This window comes from Atractosteus spatula, chromosome 12 (genome assembly GCF_055471065.1).
Source record: "Atractosteus spatula isolate fAtrSpa1 chromosome 12, fAtrSpa1.hap1, whole genome shotgun sequence".
Classification (NCBI taxonomy): Eukaryota; Metazoa; Chordata; class Actinopteri; order Semionotiformes; family Lepisosteidae; genus Atractosteus; species Atractosteus spatula.
The window spans coordinates 5,304,511-5,325,951 of NC_142717.1; the positions used below are offsets into that span (position 1 = coordinate 5,304,511).

Below are 21,441 nucleotides of genomic sequence, written 5' to 3' on the forward strand. Positions count from 1 at the left end.
AAAGTAGCCACTGTGTTTCACTAGGATCCCACAATGGCATATCTTTTTATTTGACAGATGATCTTTATAAAACTACTGTGCTGCAGAGAACTTCTCAGGGGATTCTATTGTCCTCAGTTGTGTTGTTGAGTAGTCAGAAAAACAAACCTTTATACTGTATTTGCACGACATTAGATTTTCAATTTGAGGAGATTTTCTGTCATCAAAAGTGAAACAGAAAAAACTAAAAAAAATTCTCTGTTAATCTTTCTGTTTCTATTATCATTTCTTATACCAGCTAAAGCTTCCACAGAAATAAACTTTTTTAAAAGATTTTCCACAGATTGTTGGAGGGAAAAATAGAGAAAAACAAAGCTGTGCTCCACAACGTTTAAATTTGTGGACAGAAGGGTCGAAGGTTCAAACCCCAAGAGGGATGTGGCTGTTTTACCCTGGAGCAAGGTTCTCGACTCAGTTCCAGTAAAAGTCCTGGCGTATAAATAGGTCTCCAGGTCATCATTGAAAATGTGAATTTGAGCTCAATCCCCTTACCCAGTTAAATCACAAAAATAAAAATGTCCCTGGTGCAAATCAAGACCCATGTTCTTTATAGTAAATGCATATTTCATCTTCTAATGTTGGTAATATATTCTTAGCTATAATTGCAACATAATATAAGTAGAAGTAAAGTACTGTTAGTCATACTGAGCACGTAACTCATAAAAGAATAAGAAATGGTACACGTAAATTAAAATGAAATTATCACAATACCATTGCTGCTTGTGTGGAAATGAATAGAGTTTGATTTCTGCACTCTGTTATTCTTATAGACAATTCTTAGTTTAGAGAATTATATAAATAAGTAATCTGAAGTACCATACCATACATGTGGAAATTCAAAACTGAGTTTCTTTATCAATATATTTATAAAATTATTTAAACTGAGAAACTGTAAGTTGAGTAAGACCATCAAAACATTTAAAATTCAGGCAGTTGATTTTAGATCTGTGAAATATTTTAATCATATTTTAATCTGTAATACTGAAAATGATGTAAAAGATATTCACAGATATGAAAAACACACATCACATACAGTACTGTATATAGGGCAGCTGTGTACTTAATACTCAAATAGCTTCACAGTCTACATTCTCGAAATAAGTCTGGCGTTCATTGTAACACTGTAAGAAAGTAATTTCCATTATAGCTTACATATACTCTATAGTGATCTACTAGTTCAAATAGAAATACAAGAACTTTTCAAATTTTCACTATAACAAAAAATATGAGTTGAAAACTTAATAATGCCATACTGTAAGTGTTAAAATCACACAATATGCCTCTTTAGTATCTTTTTCAGTATCTTCGTAAAATGTTTGTTTTGAGTGATTGGTCATTTTAAAATATATAGTAATGTTTAATGTTATCTCTTTCTATGGCTCAGATTACTTTACTGTACATCATTTAAATCGAACCTTCAACCAATTGTTAGTGGTGTTCAGATTGCCAAAAAGCAAGGTGTGTCTGATTTGCTTTCACTCAGTAAAAAATGTCAGATTTTATGCCGGTCTTTGTTGTATAAAGGTAAAGTCAACTGTTGCGTTTCCCCTTCAGATAAACAAACGTGCTGGTCATTTTGAAAACAACAATTTTGAAAAGTTTTGATAAAACTTTGGTGCATTTTGCAACTTTAGTGAAAACTTGTAAAAACAAAGAAGCTAAACCATACGGGTGGAATAGTGGAATATGGCATTTCACACAATTATGGTAAATGAGACTGCAAAGGCAAATTAAAACCACATGCAGCACTATATACACATTGAAGTTAAATAAAACTGCAAAAGTGTCGTTTTTCAATCCAATGACTTGTTGGAAAGAGAAAATTAGTGTATGCATGAAGTGATTAAAATGTGAATTTCTGAATGGCTGTTTAAGGTCATGTTTGGAGAAACCACTGATATTAATGTAGTAATAAAGAAAACAACTACAATGCATCATTATAACAAATGAAAAAATAGCTCCATGAAAGACTAATGTGTCGTGCACGTATTGCAAGAAAGAGATCTAGATGCTTTTCAGCAACTGCATCTTCAAATTATTATTGTCATGAAGTCTACACTACGTAGTCTGACCTTAGTGTGTTGAAGCTTGCTGGGACAGGCTCTGGCTCCCCTGTGACTCTGAATTGGATGAAGTGGTTAGAAAATGGATGGAAGGATAATGTTGGACAAAGGCATTAGTGAGGCTGCCAGAGAATTAAGAAACTCCTTTTACATGATACACGTGCACGTAATTTCATTTTAATAATCTTAATCTTAATAATCTACTTTGGAAGTAAAGAAAACAGGAGGGTAATAATATTTACACAAGTTATCATCCTCTGCAAAATTTATGTTTATAGTTATTAAAGTTCAATGCTGCAAGCCAAGGGATTTGTTTTCATATATTACAGCAAACACCATAAAGTCTCCGACTCTGTCTTTTCTAGGGAAGAAGAGTATATATGTTTAAGGCCTCTGAAGGAAAATAAAACATTTCCTTGGTTTCAGCAATTACAAGATACATCCTTATTTTAACACATAAACGAGGTCAAACAAAAAGCCTTTTGGCCGGGCTTTTGTGATGTTTTTGCGCTGAATTGTGAAAAGGGTAGTGATCCGTTTCCTCATATGTGAATGTTTATCAGCCTGAAGCTACGCAGAGGGAATTGAACTGTTTGGACAGTACATTTGTATATTTTGTCATGAGTCTTACTGCCACATAACTTATCTAGGCACGTGGTTTCATTAATAGGTGGACTTGTAAACCAGACAAATGGGGAAAGAGATATTTATTTATTTTAAAGCTCAAGTAAAACCAACATTTCCTTTTTATGCCTATTCAAAAGCTGCATGATGTGACAACTATTTCTAGTTTTTAACAGACTAGACTTTCTGACCCAGGAAGTTAAAATGACTAATTGCAGAACTTAAATGACAGTAAAAGCCAGGGGGATTCTATTTGCAGTGCATTCAGATGAAAATTATTCTTTTTCTATAGTGTACATATTTTTTTTCTGAATGACAGAACTGTATATCTTTATTGCATTTCTATTTCTGCCATAAGCCAATTCATAAATCCTAGAAATTGGCAGTCATCTTTGACATCTTACCAAGTTTCTTTTTTTGGGGGAAAATCTGATGAGGAAGATAAAACGTTTTGCAAAACTACAAAAAAAATAGTGTGCACACAAATTGAAGTAAGAAATATAGTAATATATAAGGTAATACAGTAAATGACTTCAGTGTAGTGAACAATTATAAATATAAATGTCTGTGATTGGTTCTTTAGGATATGCCTATCTATCCTGTCTAGTATTAAGTGCCAATTAAGGCAAGGATATCATCGAGCTATTTCTTGAAAGAAGCCAGGGGATCAATTTCAGTAACAAGGGTGGGTAGTTCGCATACCATCTTTTATTTGAGAATTAATTCTATATTACCAACTTTTTCCAAACACATTGTGCAAATTTAAATCCACCATATGGTGTGCCATGTGGCTGTTTCTTGTTCAAAGAACTCTAGCAAGTTAGTTAGGCAAATCCTACCTTTTCTATATCTATGTTGAATATCTACAAGGATCCCATTTCTATACAGGCGATCCATTTAGTTTAGTTCTGATAGTGGTTTCCATAACATTATACAGTAGGTCATAGAAGACATATGAGAATACAATTACAGTACTTTGTTCCATCTCTTTTGTATTAATTGACATTACATTAACAATTCTCAAGTCCTTGGGTGCTGCCCCTGTCTTCAGTGGCTGGTTTTGGATATTTTGTCAAGTCTATTTTATAGAATACCATCTAGCCCTGAAGATGTATTGATCTTCTGCTACCTGAAATATTTCAATGTTAATACCATTTAATAGAGAATGTTATCTTTCCTCTGTCTGCAGCATGTCATTGTCCTTTTCCTTAGTAAATGCAATACCTACTGTAAGTAAAATACTCATTTAGTCATTTCCCTAACATTTATCTTTTACAACATATCCAGAAGACAGAACTGTTCTGTAGATTCTGAACTAGACAGTAGATTGTATTACTCAAGACCAACAGAGAACAACCTTATTGTGAAATCAAGGGTTATACTGTATGCTTCTGTTCTCTGTTGCTGCATTTCTCCTTCTGTCTGGACAAGGTAAAAAAACAAACCTAGGTCTCGCAGTAGATCCACTAATTTGAAATTTAAATAGACCTCCCCAGGTTTCCATCTGTTTGGACAAGTTATATGGGAAATTAATTATCTATTTTTTTCTAAACAAGTTCTCACCAAGATTGTGTTCTCCTCTGATCAGGTTAAAGCGCCAAGCCAAATATGATCTGACAAGACCTTTTTTCAAAACTGAGCTACCAAAACACATTTATTTAATAACGGCACAAAAACAAATGGCATTAGCCTAAGTATTTGTTTGCAGCTTGTTCTGTTCCACTGAAATGACCGTTACAAAGGTAAACCACTAGTAGTTTTATTATAGTGTCTCTGTGGTGGTGGTGGTGGTGTGCAGCAGAACAAAGACACCGCATATGTTTGATCACTCTTTGGATTTGGAACTCAGAAAGAGAACGCAGTCCAATTTGCAATGTTTGAGCCAGTTCGTGATAAGATATAATATCAAGACAGCTTCCCGGAGGTTCTAGTTCCCACTACTCATATTCCATTGAGAAGAACTACTAGGTGTGTGTTCCATTTTGGGATATAGCCATATCCTGCATGAAGAGGAATCATTGAATTCTGATCCAAAAATGGCAACTGCTTTAGCATGCAGCTCTTCAGAACGATTTATGCTGTGTTTACTGACAAAACCTGTCAAACTACTGTAGATAGGGCCTTTTTTGTGTGAACAAAAGCAACAAGTAGCCCATATTGTGAAGAAGTCTACTATTTGGTTTGGTATTTGTACTTACTGCCGTCATCCACCTATGATGTATGGAGATTATCATTCACTGATATTGAAAACGTTGAAGTGAAAACACTAATTATCACAAAGTCAGTAATACAACCACTGGAATTCTTCTGTACTCTCATTACAAAGTAAGCAGTAAGATGTCCAATGTACAGTAAGAGTGGATCAACATTCTCCTTAATTAGCTTCCAGCTGAAACTTTCATCTGCTCTTTAAAGGCTGGGATTTACAGTAATCCTTAATGTTTTCACATGTCAGGATAAATATGCAGGCATAAGTCTTGTTCTGTGGCACAGTAGTCTGGCAGGTCTCGTAGGTTCCTTTAAATCATAGCTTATTCATAACTTAGAATAAAGCCTAAGTTGTTCATTTTAGCATTGAATTCTGTTAATTCAGAAAATGAAAGAAAATTGCAAGATGCCACATTTTTTTAACAGCAGGGTTGCCCACCGCCGCCATAAATACCTGAAACGCAGTTTCCTCACATTTGGGAATTTCTCATATATATTTCTCATAAATAGTCGATTCATAACTTACTGTACAAAGGGGTTAGGGATTTTGAGTAGCACGTAATGTATTTTACCCTATATCCCTTATAAAAAAAACCCTACTAACCTCTTACAATAATTCAAGATTTTAAATATAACTATAAAGAAACTATAAAGAAAGCAAATACAATTTAGTACAGTGGCTGTACAGGCTGTGTATAGGGTGTGCTTGATGCTTTTTTTCAGTATTTTTTTTCATTAGTTGAGAAACTCATATATCCTTAGTATCCCTCCATCCATTCATGACAGGGTCATGTCAAAGCCTAAACCTATCCCAACAAGCAAAAGGTGCAACACAGGATGCACTCTGGAAGGGAAACTAGTCCATTGCAGGACACACAGTCACAAACAAACACATTCACACCAGGGCCAACTTTACCAGAAACCAATTAAACTACCAGTATGTCTTTGGACTGTGGTGGTAGACCAGAGAACTCAAAGGAAACCCATGTGAACACAGGGAGAACATACAAACTCCAGCTGTGCAGATAGCACAACAGGAATTGAACCCAGGGCCCCAACACTGCAAGTCAGCAATGCTAACCACTTTACACCACGTCACCCTCATAAATATTATATTCATTTAATTCCTCCCTTAGTCTAACCTTTTAAAAATACATTTATAATTGAGTTGTTATGAATAACTTAATGTCAGCTAAACTTGCGGCTAATATTTTGACAGACGGATCTTGCAATGAAGTGAGGGAGATTGACAAAAATGTCAGACCAGTTATTAAGAGGAAAAATAATTTCAAGTCATCTTTTATCAGCATGGGAAAAAAGTAAAAAGAGAGAAGTTAAAAAAAGAGTTCTCCGAACTTTGATAATAATTTATGCACGGTGCAATTGCTGTGTTTTCTTAGTGATCCCACTGTATTTAGATATTTGCAGCTCGAATGCAGCAACAAAACACTCTGGCTTTCCTCAACTTCTGTGTTTCCAGACTTTTATATGTTTCTTTTTTCTGTATCCTTCTCTCCTGGGAAATGAGTTCGGCTGTGTATTCTGCCTACAAAACATCATTTGTCACACAGAGCCTGCTAGACATTTTCTTTCTTCACTCTTCTGGCATCCTTGCTGTCTCAACTTTTTGTTTAGAGGCAGAAAACAAAGGCCTACATTAGGATTTTACGTGTGTATGAGCTACATATATTTGCAAATTGGTCAAAAAAATAATTATGCAATCTTGTTGCGTTCAATGAATTCACAAATTATTATGAAATATAAAATCTGGTGAACTGTGGTGCATACAAATGAAGGGATACAGTGTTATTTGTATGTACTGAAGTTTGGATGAGTATTACAGTACCTGATTGCTAGTAATCTAATGGTCTTAAAGGTCTGTACTTCAATCACAGTCAGTTACCAGACAGGTTTGTTCATTTTCCAAACTTTCATTCCAAACTCAAATTTGTAAAACAAGTGTAGTGCAGGTGTTCTAATTACATTTTTATAAGACACAAACTAAAACTAAGTTTTAAATTGTCATAATATATTTAAAAATGTTCAGCTCCTTGTGGAATTCACAGTTGAAATCACATACTGTATATACTGTATGCTGCAACATTTTGAAATTGAGTTTGTTTATTTGTGAACAAAGTGCTTAGTGCTACTCAGTGATTCTGTTTGTGTTTAGTACTTTATGTCATGGATCTTTCATTTGTATGAACTTTAAGCTGTATGTACTGTACTGCGTTTAAAATGATTGCGGAATATAAATAAACATGGACCTTTTTTTTTTGCTTGGACCCCTTTCCTTTTTTAGGTTAAAAAACATGAAATGCTGAGATCAGCCAAAAAGCCTTACAAGAAAAGTGAAGAGGGTTATCATGCATTTAAAAAAAAATGACTGCTTTAAGAAAACTGAACATTTGCATTGCCTGCGGAAGAAAGCTAACACTGATCTGTGAATATTTAAGTTGAGTCCAAGTCAAAGTTAGTTTAGTCAAATAATTATTCATGATTTAAATAAATATATTAAGAAATGTTGTTTTTACCAGAATGGTCCCTAATGTATAAACAGCAGAGGCAAAGCCAAAATAACTTATCACTATAAATGTCTTGTTCCCATTACACTGTAGTTTACTAATAATTTCTGTTCCAAAACTCTGCGTTATTCAAACCAGTGTGAAAAAATCAAAACATCTACAATGGACTTTGATGTCCAATTTGTTTTTTTCTGTGAACACTATAAAACTGGTAGTGCTTAACTCAAATGCATTATTTAAATGAACCATGATTTCTCACAGAGCTCATATTAAATTTTAAAATAAACATTTTGAATTCCATATGTTTATAATTGCTCAAATTGACTGTTAATTGATGTTTATTTTATTGATTTAGTCCAATATTTACTGTATACACTGTATTGTAGCAGACCAGCTGAAGAATGGGCTGCAGTTACAGCCACCCTACTAAGAAAGGCCACTTCATGGCACCTGGTTACTGTAAATAGCCACAGAAGGGGTGATTGGTTTAATTATTGGATAATTGCTAAAGAGCGAAGAATTTCATATTCTCACATGCCTGTAATTAGGCTTTTATTTGTTGTTTGTTGGTATTTAAAGGGTTTTTGTTGTTTATTCTGAAGGAGGACTTCAATAAAGCATCTTAGATTTAAATGTTTTATCAGCTATTGCGACTTTTTGTGCCTGTAGACTTCTAGACCTTTGGGACCACCCTGTTTAAGGTTAGAGGCTGTTCATAAAGAACAAAAGGTATGAAAGGCAGTGAATCTAAGGAGGTGAATAAAAGATATTTTGCAGAGGAATGCTTTAAAAATAAAAATGCATTTTAAAGAAATCTCACAATGATATCACATTTACAGTGATAGTCTGACAGTTAAAAGTATTATTATACTAAACAAATAGGTTAATGTTTTATTAATAAAACTTTGAATAACCATTATAAGATAGAAGCCCCAATTTCTTCCTGTCACTGGCTCTAGGGTATAAATATATGTCTCCTTACCACAATTTACCAGCTTTAATTTCACCACTCAGTTCTGCCAATCTACTGCTTCCTGACATTTTCAAGAATCTTTGTTGAACTTGTCAAATTTGTGGGAAGCAAATTAGGTCTTCTGAGAGCCCTCCTCTTTCACATTCTATAGATGTTGCTACCCACAAATAATTTCAAAAAGCAGCTTGTGTGGAAATAGCTTTTCAACTCCACAATTTATTTCTATATTTGATTGGAATCAAATTATTCCTAGCTACAGTATGATCTCTTTCCTCTTTGTGCTTCAAATGATTAAAAAGCCTTCACATGATCACATTGCTGATGGCATCTGAAATGTGTTAATTATTTCAAAGTTATACCCCATTTGTTAACTTCTGCCACAATTTTAATTTTTACTGGCACAGAAAAAAAAACATCTTTGGTGTTATGTCACCCCTAAATCTCAGATATCTTTTAGACACCTTGTTAGATCAAAAAACACCCTCCTACCCAATATATGTGCTTCTCTCCTCATTTCTTTGTGTAGTAGCCGAGTATTGTCTTATAGTTCTGTATAGGTTGTCCAGATTTAGCACACTGTTGTCTTATGGAAATGCAATGAAGTGATGATGCTTCATGCTAGCATCATGATTTATTTTAGGTAGTGTTAATATCTTCCATCTTTGCTCTCTGGCAAAAATCCTCTACCCTGGTTCCCAGAGAAACCTCTGTGTCTCCTGGTTTTTGTTCCAGGCAAGTTTTTAATTTCAATTTTCTATTTTCAGGCATGTTTTGAAGTACTGTCTGCCTTCAGCTTTTCAGATGTTGAGTTTGAAAAAAAAACAGTGGAGACACAATGTCCTAGGACCACGGTCAGGAACGGTGTGGAGATTTAAAATATGTGCATCATTATAAGCACATAGGGTTTATGGTGTCATGTCTATTAAAAACATAGCATTACCTTCCCATATTTAGTTTTAAGGCCTCTAAAATTTCCGTACCGTGTTTTATGCTTCATGTTAGGGCTGTGTCCTAATGCTTTAACTTTACTCTGTTTCTATGCTATTAGTTAGGTACTGTACAGTACCTGTTATTGCAAGTGTTAGGTGTTATACACTTCTCCTTCCCTGCCTGATGCCTCTTCTACATTATTTTAGATTTACCTAAACGTTTATTACCATATCTTTAAGGTCCTAATGGGGAAAAAAATAAAAAGTGAGATAATCTCATACCCTTGCCCTTGGTGTATGAAACTACTATGATGCTCTCGCACACTGGGTCTGTAATATCTTAGATAGAACCTCTCCGTTCCCGAGTAACCCAAAAAGATTCACTGACTGACAAAAGCACCATATCTATTGCTCCAAATTCAAAGCTCAGTAAATTTACAACTTTAAGCTCCAGTTTCTATCCCTAAGACCTCTTCTAGTTCTGTTCACTAGAAATGTCCTACCTCAGGCACAGAGTACAGGAATGAATTATTCCCTTCTATAATCTATCAAGTTTGATGCAACAATTTTAAGGGATGCTCATTAATCTTGTATTTAATTAGTATGTGAAAGACCACTTTAGATCACTCTTGAGGGGCTTAGGCTGCCTCCGGGCTATCGTTTTTTAATATTTTTTTTAAAAAGCCAGAATGTACTACATACTGTACGCAATCCAGTTGTGATGTTCATCCATGACAAATGAATGCTATTTCTCTCCATAGACGTGTCCCACTATAGAGCAGAAGGCCTGCATGTTTCCTCTCTTTTGGGGTCCAAAAACCTTATTTGTACATTGCAGTATGTGTAATGCACACATTTGGGATCCATAGCAATCACATCGCTGAATTCATTGACTGCATTCCATCGCTATTAGATACAGTATATAGTCTACTGAAATTAATGCTCTGTGTGTTTCCATTATTTTCCTGTTTTGTGGGTCCAGCAACCATGTCCTTATGTAAGATTTAATTTCTCATTCAGCAGAGCAAAAAAAAACATACAATGTCTTGTGTAGTTGTGTATGTACTTCAGTACTTTTTTGTAGGGGTGTCAGCAGTCCTTCAAACTACAGTAACTAGGTTTAAGCAAAAATAACAATACCTGGCCCTCAATCATCTTATTTCTGTTTGTATCTTCTGAGTACTAAAAAAAACTGTTATGCAAAATAAAAATTGCAATGTTATTGGGGATGATTTCTGTCTGAAATGTAATAGCCCTGGCACATTTCCAAACAGCAAAGAATAAAAACCATAATTATTGCCTTTAGACATTTTGAAAATGTAATTGCTTGGCAATAATACATTCTCCCTTAGGGTTTATACTTACATCTAAAGAAATTCTACACAAGTCCTTTACTACTTATTACTCCAATCCTAAATGAATTTTGGCTACTTTAGTGAGATATTAAACTGAACTCAATTAGATTTGGAACAGGGCAGAGGTTATGGACTCAGTATTCATTATGTGGATGCCTGACCTTTCTTTGAAATATATCTTGTGAAATAACTTATGATTTCCTACATAACAAAAATATAGAGGGAAAAAGATTAACTTCATGTATTTAACTTGTGTGACCAATAGACATTTTATTATGAAAGGAACTATAAACAAAATTATACAAGACTAACAGTAAAAGCTGCAATATGACATTAAGCATACCCTTAAACAATTAATTTGATTGAAAACTTACAGATTCTTTCCAAATCATTTTTTTTAACGAAGCCTTTATTTTACAAACAAGTTATAAATACAAGGAACTTGTCATTTAGCGGCAAGAGAATGAAAGAAAAATTGCTTAATTATGTTGTTTGTCCCAGGTGCCAGTTAACTATTGATAATGGACTACAGGAAATACTTTTATAACCTTTCTGGTGTTTTAACATAAGAATAAATTAAGATGCTATTAAGATTCAGTTTCTTAATTTTTGTTGATTAATTTTCCTTTTGGTTAGTTCTGTTTGATCAGCTGCATAATGATGAGTTAAATAGTACACAAAAATGCCTCACAAGTAAAGTGAATACCAAGATGGTGTGCTGTATTAGTCATACAGTGTGTTATGCGTGTACCTTGACACCCAGTTTTCAACTTATGAAACCTATTTTAGATATTGAAATAATTTTATTCTCTTACTGTATTTATCTTAAACAATGCAGACTGCAGGAAACACATCCATACAGTACATCCCATTGAAGGCCATTAGTTTATATATAGCTAAGAAATTTACTAAAACATTGCTAACAAATCTCTTAATTCAACAATAGATGTATTTTAAAGTACCATTTTAAATTATTTTTATTAAATTCTATACTCCATAAAATGTTTCTTGTTAAAAAACACATATTATATCTAACTTTCCCTCCTGTTATTGCTTTGGTGCCTGTTTCGTTTTTCCATTCCATGGCAATTGAGTGAGGATATTTCTTTTTCTGTGAGACTTTTTAACTACTTTGAGAAGCATAATCAGAAACAGTGCCAAAACTTCAGAATTATAATGTCCTTTTCCATAAAATGATTAATCTATAGAGCAGGTTGTATGTACAGTATCTCTAAACCTTAATAAAGTGAGGTATTTGTCAATGTCACAGTACACCTCCTGATAAATGATGGTAGCAGTGAAATTTCCTATCATTTCCACCAAAGCTCAATACCAAGCTCAATAACTCCATTAATTGCACGTGCTCATCTTGGTCATATTGAGTAACAAACCATTTCTTTTCTTAAGGAGATAACATGAAAAATCCCTTTTAAGACACTAGATAGCACACATTAAAGCTTTAGATTAAGGAACTACAAGCTCTGATATGAGAACTTAAAACTGCAATAATGGGACAATATTGCTCATCATGAAACTTCTGTACAGTACACTAAAGTACACACTGCCTATATTATTGTATAGTTGAAAATCTCTGGTTGTAATAAGAAAATTATCATTTTCAATTCTGTTTCCAGTTGTGACACATATACAACATCTTTGAGCTCTGAGCTACAGAAAAGGGCTCACTGCCCTGCTATCTATCACAGTATTATAATTGAATTGAACAACCTTATTTAAATGGTAAATAAGAACACTTGTTGCATTTTTAATGCTTCTCCGTACAGAATATTTTCAATAATTTTTTTATGAAAAAAAATTCTTCTCCCTCTCTTCTTCCTTATCTAAACCTAGGTTGTTCCTAAAAAGTCACAGCGGAACAGCTGGGAAGCAAAGTAGTCTCGTGATACACGGAGCAGATTTCAGCACAAAAGATGTGGACAATGACAACTGCATCTGCAAGTGTGCTGTGATGCTAACAGGAGGTAATGCAGCATGCAAAAGATATCAGTTACACCCCATTTTAATTAGTGACTTTGAAAATGTGTGAATAACGTTGAATATCATCCACTAGATCAAATTCCTTGCCAGCAGGTTACAGAAAGAAACTAACAAAAAGACCTGCCGCTAACCAGTATGTACTTTATGAAGTACTGATTTAGGCTAAAAAGGACAAGGTTTATATTCACTACTACACAAAGAAGTTAAAAAATAAATTGCTAAAATGGATTATCTCTATCCCTGAAGTGACTGTGCAAATGATAATTAACTGAAAACACACATTGATGTCATTTTTGGTTATATATTTTCATTTTGGTTATGGTTTGGTTGTATTTCGTTGAGGCACTGAACTGTACTGCATTGCATTCTTTTATTTTCAAGAGGCTGTAGCTCTCTTTTTCCAATGATCTCTGAGTTTCTATAATTGTGCACTCGGCAGCAATTATCTAATTGGTCTCTTCCTTACTTTTCTTGGTATCCCAGTGTTGTAGGAGTAGCTTCATAACCGTCATTAGGAGTGACACCCAGGGCTGTCTGGTGAAAAGCATGCGTCACCGTACATGCTGTATAAAAACACGATGCAGCATAACAGATTACAATTCTCAGCTTACTAAGACCAAACACAGCGATTACTCCCAAAAAGCTCCAACCACCATAAGTGTAATTCACAAGACAACATTATAAGAACTCTTTAACCGAATGGGGTGGGGGCTATCTACAACAAGCATATATCCACAAATGCTGTTGCGCAACAGAAGAATTAGAACGCAAGTTCATAAGATAAGGGGTGGAATAATGTAAAATAAAGGGGTGTATTAACAATTTGAAATCCTTCATGGAACACTGTCAGTTGGATATTATTCTTGGCAAAGGAAGAGGCTCAGGACACAATCCATAAGAAAATAATGAAGTCCATACGGATCATCACATCCTGTGCACTCTGCACCTATTACATTCGGGTTTGAAATGCTCACGAGATGCATTTATTATGTAGAACTGAATACCAGTTATTCAAAAGTTTTTTTTTTAAAGACTTACAAAGTAATTTTGCTGAATTGAAAACATCGTCCCTGTGGCTATGTTTTCCAAATTTACATTGAAATCACACACCCTAGAGTAATTTAATGTGAAGGTTTTCCTTTCAGAAGGACATAAAACCAATACAGAATGAGAACAGACATTTTGACCTGCCATATAAGTGACTAAACTTTTTAAAAATCTATTAAATTTCAAACAATAACTAATTGAGAGGACATTAATTTGGGATTTTTTTAAAAAAGGTGCTGTCTGAAACATAGGGAACAATTTACTAGTGAATTCCTTCTGTTTATACAGCAGTATTAAGCCTCTTGAAAGTTAAAAATTGAATAAAGCTGAACATGTCACACTTGAGGTAATAACTATGAGAATATTCAAAGCCAGATGGATTCTGGTTATGTTATGAAATTGCAAAAAAAATAATGTTTCATGTGGGAAAATCATTTACTTCAACCTGCAAGAAAACCAACAGTAGCTGGTTCATTGTAAAGCATGAATAGCAAAAAAAAATGCTGCAAGATAAGACTTTTCTAATTTCAGATGTGGAGCTCTCCTACTCAGTGCTACTGAACACTGTTTAAAACCTGTTATAGAAATACTGCATGTGCTCATATTAGCATCTTATCACATGGGGAGTGCTGTGGTTTCCAAAGGACAGCAAATGACACTTTAACATGGGAAGAGACCAACATTTCCAGGCTGTTTTTTAGTAGCAGCATTGAAATGTGAGTGCTGTAGCTGGTATGTCAAACCCCTCAGACTGTAGAGTATGTGCACTGCCATGTCAGTCTGGCAAATGTACTTCACACTAGTATTCTGCCAGTGTTTCATTTGCTACTCAACACCAGAACATATTGACACGTTTGTAAGAACATAATACCTCTGGCCTTTTCAAGTGTGAAAAAGTTAAAAAAACTGTAATAGATCTAATAAAAGCAAGAGATGATGCACTGAATTAAAAACCATTGTTTCACGATAGTTTACAAAAGTAAACCATGGCACTCTTGTAAGCTTTTCAATACTAAAGCAAGTTAAGATTCTGAATGCCAAATACCATAACAAACAGTTACTGTAGAGAATCTGGAATAAGTTCCCTCCTAAAAAGAAAAAAGGTTTTTATATGCTCTTTAGAAGCGTAAGGATTAAATGTAATTCCCATAGATTGAAAGATTTTTTGTATTTTATATAAGTTATTTAAATCTTTGTTAGTGGCACACCCGTCCGAAATATAAAGTACATGGTTAATGGGGAGCCACAATTCTAGACAGCTTGTACAGTCAATCACCTTTATTAGATAACTGAAATATATTTGGCTATGATGAGATCCATGCCACCAGTTTTGTACAGTAGGTATAGGCCATTGAGCAGGTGGTCTTTCAATGGAAAGACACAAGCAGTGCATGGGTTGAACGTTACAGAGGATGCACAGGGAGAGCCGAGGCAGACTTTTGAACATGGTCTTTAGTGATGGCAGCTTGTGGATTTTTACATCATTCTTTGGATAGACTCAACAATGTACAAAGTAATACTGTAGAGCCTAAGTGCACATCTGGGCTGTGTTCTGCCAGTTCCAAACTGCCTGTTGTCACAACTGTGAGTGTAGCATGCTGGAAAACCCACCCTCTGGGGAACATTCAGATATGGAAACTCACCCTCCCTACTGATGTCCTAATTATCCAGACCAGGGAAGGTACTGTATGTAAGTAGTTGTATAGTATAATGACTGATCAAACATCCACTGATATCTGACTGAATGTTTGGTAGTCCAATCCAGGGGTGTCTACCTGAAGCCAGTATGAAGCCTGTGTGGTGGGTTTCCATGTGAAGATTGACTTGAATAAGTGTCATTTGCTTTTACAGTTGATTGTTAGTGTAGGTTCTACAGACATTTCAGGCCTCATGTGCATTAACACCACTCTCTAGTTTCACAAAAGTCATCCTTATTTTTACACAAATGTAAAACAGCACTGTATTAACCTGCACAGTATTTGGATAATTGTTACACATTATGAAACAGTGTCAACATATATTGTATTTCCCAGAATGTTGTCTCAAAACCTAAGCTTTAATTCTTATTTATGAACTTTAGTAAGAATCAGGAATTTTATGTAATACGACATTCATGTTGGTACACTGTAATCCTTTTCAATGACATTGAAGTAATATCAATGAGCTAAACTACAATCAAAGTAATAGCCTTTTCATGCTTGAACGGATTGCTTTTCAACTCTGTTGAGTGTGCAGCTATTTTGAACTGTTAATTTATATTACTGTATACAATGTTGCAGAGACTTACTGACTGCTCCACTTTTCCAGGTTGGTGGTTTGATGCCTGTGGACCATCTAATCTCAATGGGATGTATTACACTTTAGGACACAATCTTGGCAAACTCAACGGTATAAAATGGCATTACTTCAAAGGCCCCAGCTATTCCCTGCGTGCAACAACCATGATGATTCGACCTTTGGACTTCTGAATTTATCTTCACATGAATGCTGTTGACACCAGTGGCATCTACAGAAAGGACTGTGCTGTGCGTCTGCCCTGCAATGACTAAGCAGCCTGAAAAAAAAACTCACTCATAGAGCACAACGATGACTCTCAAACATTTTTCAAGTTCTTAAATCAATACATTTTTGAGCCTTACATTAGCTGTTGGACTATGGACTTGTTGACTGTTGTTTTAGACATATCCATGAAGGAAAACCATTGTATCACATTATCAATATTTTGACTTTGATAACTAATAACATGTATGTCATCTGAGGCCTTCAGTTATTTGTGTTAGTTTTGATGGCTGAAAAACAGCAATAATGTAAACAAGACAAATTAGTAGCAATTATGTTTAAATGTTTAGTTATCACCATTTGATTTTGCAAAGTGTTTTGGTATGATCCAAACAGTAATGTGCAGATGTTTTGATTGTGTTACAGCATATAAGGTATTTTTTGCACTATACCCATATACTTAAATTTGTATTTGACATATTTCAGAAATATGATGTTAAATTAATCCCTTTCTAATAATACAGTCTCCACATGGAATTTTATGTGGTTGTAGTACATAACTGTACTTGTGCTTATGCTTGTTAGCATGCCTACTATTTTAAGTTCTCACTTTAAAAGTAAAAAAAAACCCCTCAAAATGTCTCGGATGCATCCACGTACTGTACGTCACATTTGGCTATATTATTTACTTCCTCAATCAAACATTTATCACTTACAGCAATCATTTTCAAATTTAGACTTAGTTGAGTACATTACTATTATTTGCTGTAGTTTCCTTTTTCATTTGATTTATTTTGAGGTCTTAATATTAGTTTCTATTTTGGAATCTAGTGACAAGTCTTTTATTACAGTATCTGCTACAAGAGATTAATATCTACTTCAGTTGCTTATATTGAAACATTTTAAACTAATTAAAGAACTGTGGGTTTTCCAAAAAGAAACAGAAGAAACCATTTTTGCCTTTGAAATGCATTTTGCCATTTTTTCCCCAAATGTAATGTGCCTGTGGAAGAAAACCTTTACAGAAAGTAATATAATCTATTGTTATAATAAATAAATGTGAATTATCAATTTTCACCATGATAGAAAAATAAGTACGGCAACTTCAAAGTACTGCACAATACTGTATCTTTCAAACATACAAGTGAAATAAAGAAAAAATTATATTTCTTTTATATAAGGTACAAAAAAAGTGAACAATTCACTTCAGAAAAAAATCTGGAATGCAGAAATGTCAGTTTAGTGTTTATAAACTTTAGATTTATTCTCCATGACGTACAGCACAGTAGCTTTGAGTCTGCGCTCTGAGATGAGAGCTCTAAAAAGCTGCCCTCTTTAGTGTAACTACTAGTACTTCAGCTGTATTTAGTGCTGTGTGACAAATAGCTGAAATTCACCACTGACATTCTGTTTCAGTAGAATCTTGCTTTTCTCATATCCATTTAAACCAACACATTTACTATGTCAGTAAAGGAAGAAAATGAAACTACTTGGTGATAATATACATTAGGTCTCTTGAACAGTCACAAGTTTTCATTTTACACATCTGAAAATGTTCTATGTAAGGTAATGCATATAATCCCATAACAATCGTGCAAATAGTTTTTGACATGATAACCAAAACAGTTTGAAATACATGCTAAAACCAAGGTACTTAATATTGTGGTATTGTAGAAATCATCAAAACAAAGTAATAGTTTTCTGTTTCTTCATTGTTGTGGTTTTAAAATAATGTAGTATAAAATACATATGAATTACTATTACAATTACAGTTTACTTAAAACACATGTACTTTATCAGAGATGTATAAATTTGTGTTTCAGACTGCTACAGTAGAGAATAGTGGTTCACAAAGTACTTAAATGTATTTTATCAATGTATTGTATTTGCTCCAGTTGATGTGGGTTGGTTGCTGGTTAGTCTCAATTCAAGTTCGTGGGTGTAATCCTGTCTGTGCTGAGTTTGCAAGCACTCCTGTTTCTACAGTATATGGGCTTAGGGTGTTGTAGCTGCCTCCCACTTTACAAAACATAAAATCTTAATTAAATTAGCTAAATTTAAATTTTCCATCCCCTGGTGGTTCTAGTGATATTGGTTCTTGCTCTCAGTGCAAACAGTACTGGCTATAGGACATGGAGAAAAAGAACCAAATTTGCTTGATGGGCTGAATTGTTTTTGGTCTTTCTGATGTTCTAATGCTTAGTTCATTCCATTGACGTCCAGTTCATTAGGTTGTCTTCATTCATAACTGACAATACCATAATTATATTCAAAGTTACTGACAATACCGTGACACAGAAATAACAGTCATAGGGCAAAATGTTGGATGGCTGAGGACTTTCAGATCCGTCCAGGTCTGCACAGAAAGCTAGCTATGGATGGGATTGCGTGGGTGGATGTGCTGGAAATGCGCCATTGCTTTGCGAAATATTCCAACACCCCATCTCTCAAATACCGAAAAGGATTAAGTAGGAACAAATCTAAAAAGGAATTCTCATGTACAATTCATTCCGAGTTGCTGTGTAGAACACAAATACTCACTTACTGTACTTGTGTTCTTCACGTACAGTACTATAACAAGGCATTAAAGATGTTGCTTACTTCAGGTAGGGGCGATTTCATTTACTACTTATGTGATGAAAGAATTGTATGTCAGCATACTATTATTGAAAACAGGTACTTGTGGCCTTAAAAGAATCTTTAAAACTTCAAACTTGTAAAACCTATACAGAACATTATTTTGTAAACCTACTAAAAAAAAAATTTAATTTTGTTTCTATTTAAAAGAGCTTTCCTAAGGAAAGCTGTTGTCTGCTTTGTTCCTTCCCCCCCCCCCCTCCAGAACCAGAATATTTAAATTATGTATAAATAATCTTTTAATGTCACTGCTTTTACCTCATTTAACTGTAGATTTTTTCAAATTTGTTCAATTCTTTTGTAACTAATTGTCAAATCCTGTTATGAACTGCGATTAAATAAAAGCATGTGATGCACTATTTCTTTAATTATCTGAGTTTCAGATGAAAAAGTTGTAATATTTTCAAATGAAGGTCTCATGTAAAATAAATGGTACTAAAATATGTAACATTGGTGAATAATAAAAAGCTGAATATTTTTGTACTGTGAAACATTTGAAAAAGTAACTGTTTTCACAGTTACAATACATGCAGTATGAATAATTAGGACTCGTGAATGGGGAAAATGTGAAACTACTCTATGGTTTCCAGAATTTCAATAGCACTGGTTTCTTCTCTTTTAACATCAGACAAGCTCAGGTGAGATCTCTCCAGAATCAATATCGTTCTTTTAATTCGGTTTATTCTAGCATCTGGAAAAAGAAGATCAATTAGAGCAGTGGTTCTCAAAGTTCTATGGTCTGCGGACCACTTACACCAAGTCACAGATGCGGTGGACCACCAATGTTCACTTCTGACCCTGTAAAAATCACCTATTAATGTACTAAAATTAATATTGAAATTAATTTTATGAAAGTACCCATATTTGTATAAACAAAATGCCTTATTATGCTTTTAATACTTAAAAAGTTCATGTGACAAATGGAGCTGCTTAGACTTACTTTAAGATGACTAGGACAGTCTGCGGACCACCTGGTGCACGCTTGCGGACCACCAGCGGTCCATGGACCACACTTTGAGAACCACTGAATTAGAGCATCTCCCCTAGCAGCTGCCTTTACAAATCAATCATGAAACATTTCAAAACTGTCAGTTTCAGCCTACTGTACATTTCCTTTGTGATACTGTGCATCATGATGTTGAATGTTAAGGTCTACTCTATTGCATACAATGTTAAGGCATTAGAATTTTACTTCTTAAATTCTAAACAGTTTAGAATCTTGGTTTCCCTTGTTTGTACATTTTTAATTTTATACACCACACTACCCCTAACTAGCCTGTCTTGCCAAAAACCAAAAACATTCACACACTTCTCAATATTGTATTTGTCCCTAATGTTTTCTCTAGTCTTGTGTAAGATATTTCTCTCAGTTACCTGTAAATGAATTTGTGAATTCTACACACTGTAAGTACATTTAAATTCTTAAGCATAAAATGTAAAGAATGTATAAATATTTTGTTTTACTGTTTTTATAGATGTGTATTACAGCTTACAAAAGATACATTTCTAAAGTGAACTTGAGAAATCAAAATGGGACTTTGCAATTTTTACTTATATAATGTCATACACCCCCCCCCCCCAAAAAAAAAAAAAAAAAAAAAAAAAGTGTTCAACTGGAGCATTCAAGTTTTGTTTAAAATTACAATTGTGAATATAATTTGCAATTGATCAAAATGGGATGTCATTAGATGAGGTGAATTCATTTTAAGGCTGTTGTGAGATTACAGGTCATGCGAGTTTTCACTGAAAATAGATAAGTATTTTCCCTGAATATAAGAATAGATCATACTCATTACCCCAAATGTAAGTTACATATACCGTATAGAACAATTTTAATGTGCTATAGCCATAAACCTATCACCCCCCCCATTACTCCTATGAATCTATCACAATTTGACATTTCATTTAAAAGGCTGAAGATGAAAACAACAATATTGAAACAACTACTGTATATGTAAACATCTGGGACAAGTCAGCAGCTGATAGAGGGGACATTTAGCCTCCATTCTTTTAAATAAGATGCCTGAAAGACAGAACAGTGAGAATGCATGATAAGCAAGTTACCATTATTTAAGGATAGAAGATTAAAATTACACACCTATAATTATTCATCATCACCACAAAAAAGGGCATGCCACTATTGCAAGTAAATGCAGTGCGAATACAGACCACAGTCAGCAAGTAAACAGCCAAATACTGTAAGCAGTGGACATGGCTGAAAGCTGGGATTGTCACGAATGACCCGCTGAGCAAATGGGAAGATGAACCCTATGCGGTACCTTGGGAGGGCTAGACGAGAGGCCAGGTCCGAGTCGAGTTCTGAGGTTAGTAAGAAAAGACAGGTGAGTAAGTTTCCAATCCAGAAGAGGGCAAGGCTGAAGTCGTAGTCAAAAAGCAGTTCCGTGATCCAAAAGGTGAAGGTCAACGAGAAGGCTTCCAATCCAAAAGGGCAAGACAGTAGACATGGTTGAAGGAAAGTTCCCAGGTTCATAACGAAGAGCAAGTAGGATACAGAAACAAAGGCAAGGTGAAAGCTCCAAAGAA

General features: G+C 34.5%; 1 protein-coding gene across 1 annotated transcript in view; it reads left to right on the forward strand.

Moving 5' to 3' along the window:
• Positions 1-16,229, forward strand: part of angpt1 (angiopoietin 1) — a 40,725-nt gene extending 24,496 nt beyond the window's left edge. Inside the window, exons 8-9 of the mRNA XM_088929490.1 lie at positions 12,568-12,698; positions 16,069-16,229. Coding sequence (XP_088785616.1) covers positions 12,568-12,698; positions 16,069-16,229 — 292 coding nt within the window. The remainder of the gene's footprint in view (positions 1-12,567; positions 12,699-16,068) is intronic.
• Positions 16,230-21,441: the final 5,212 nt, after the last annotated feature.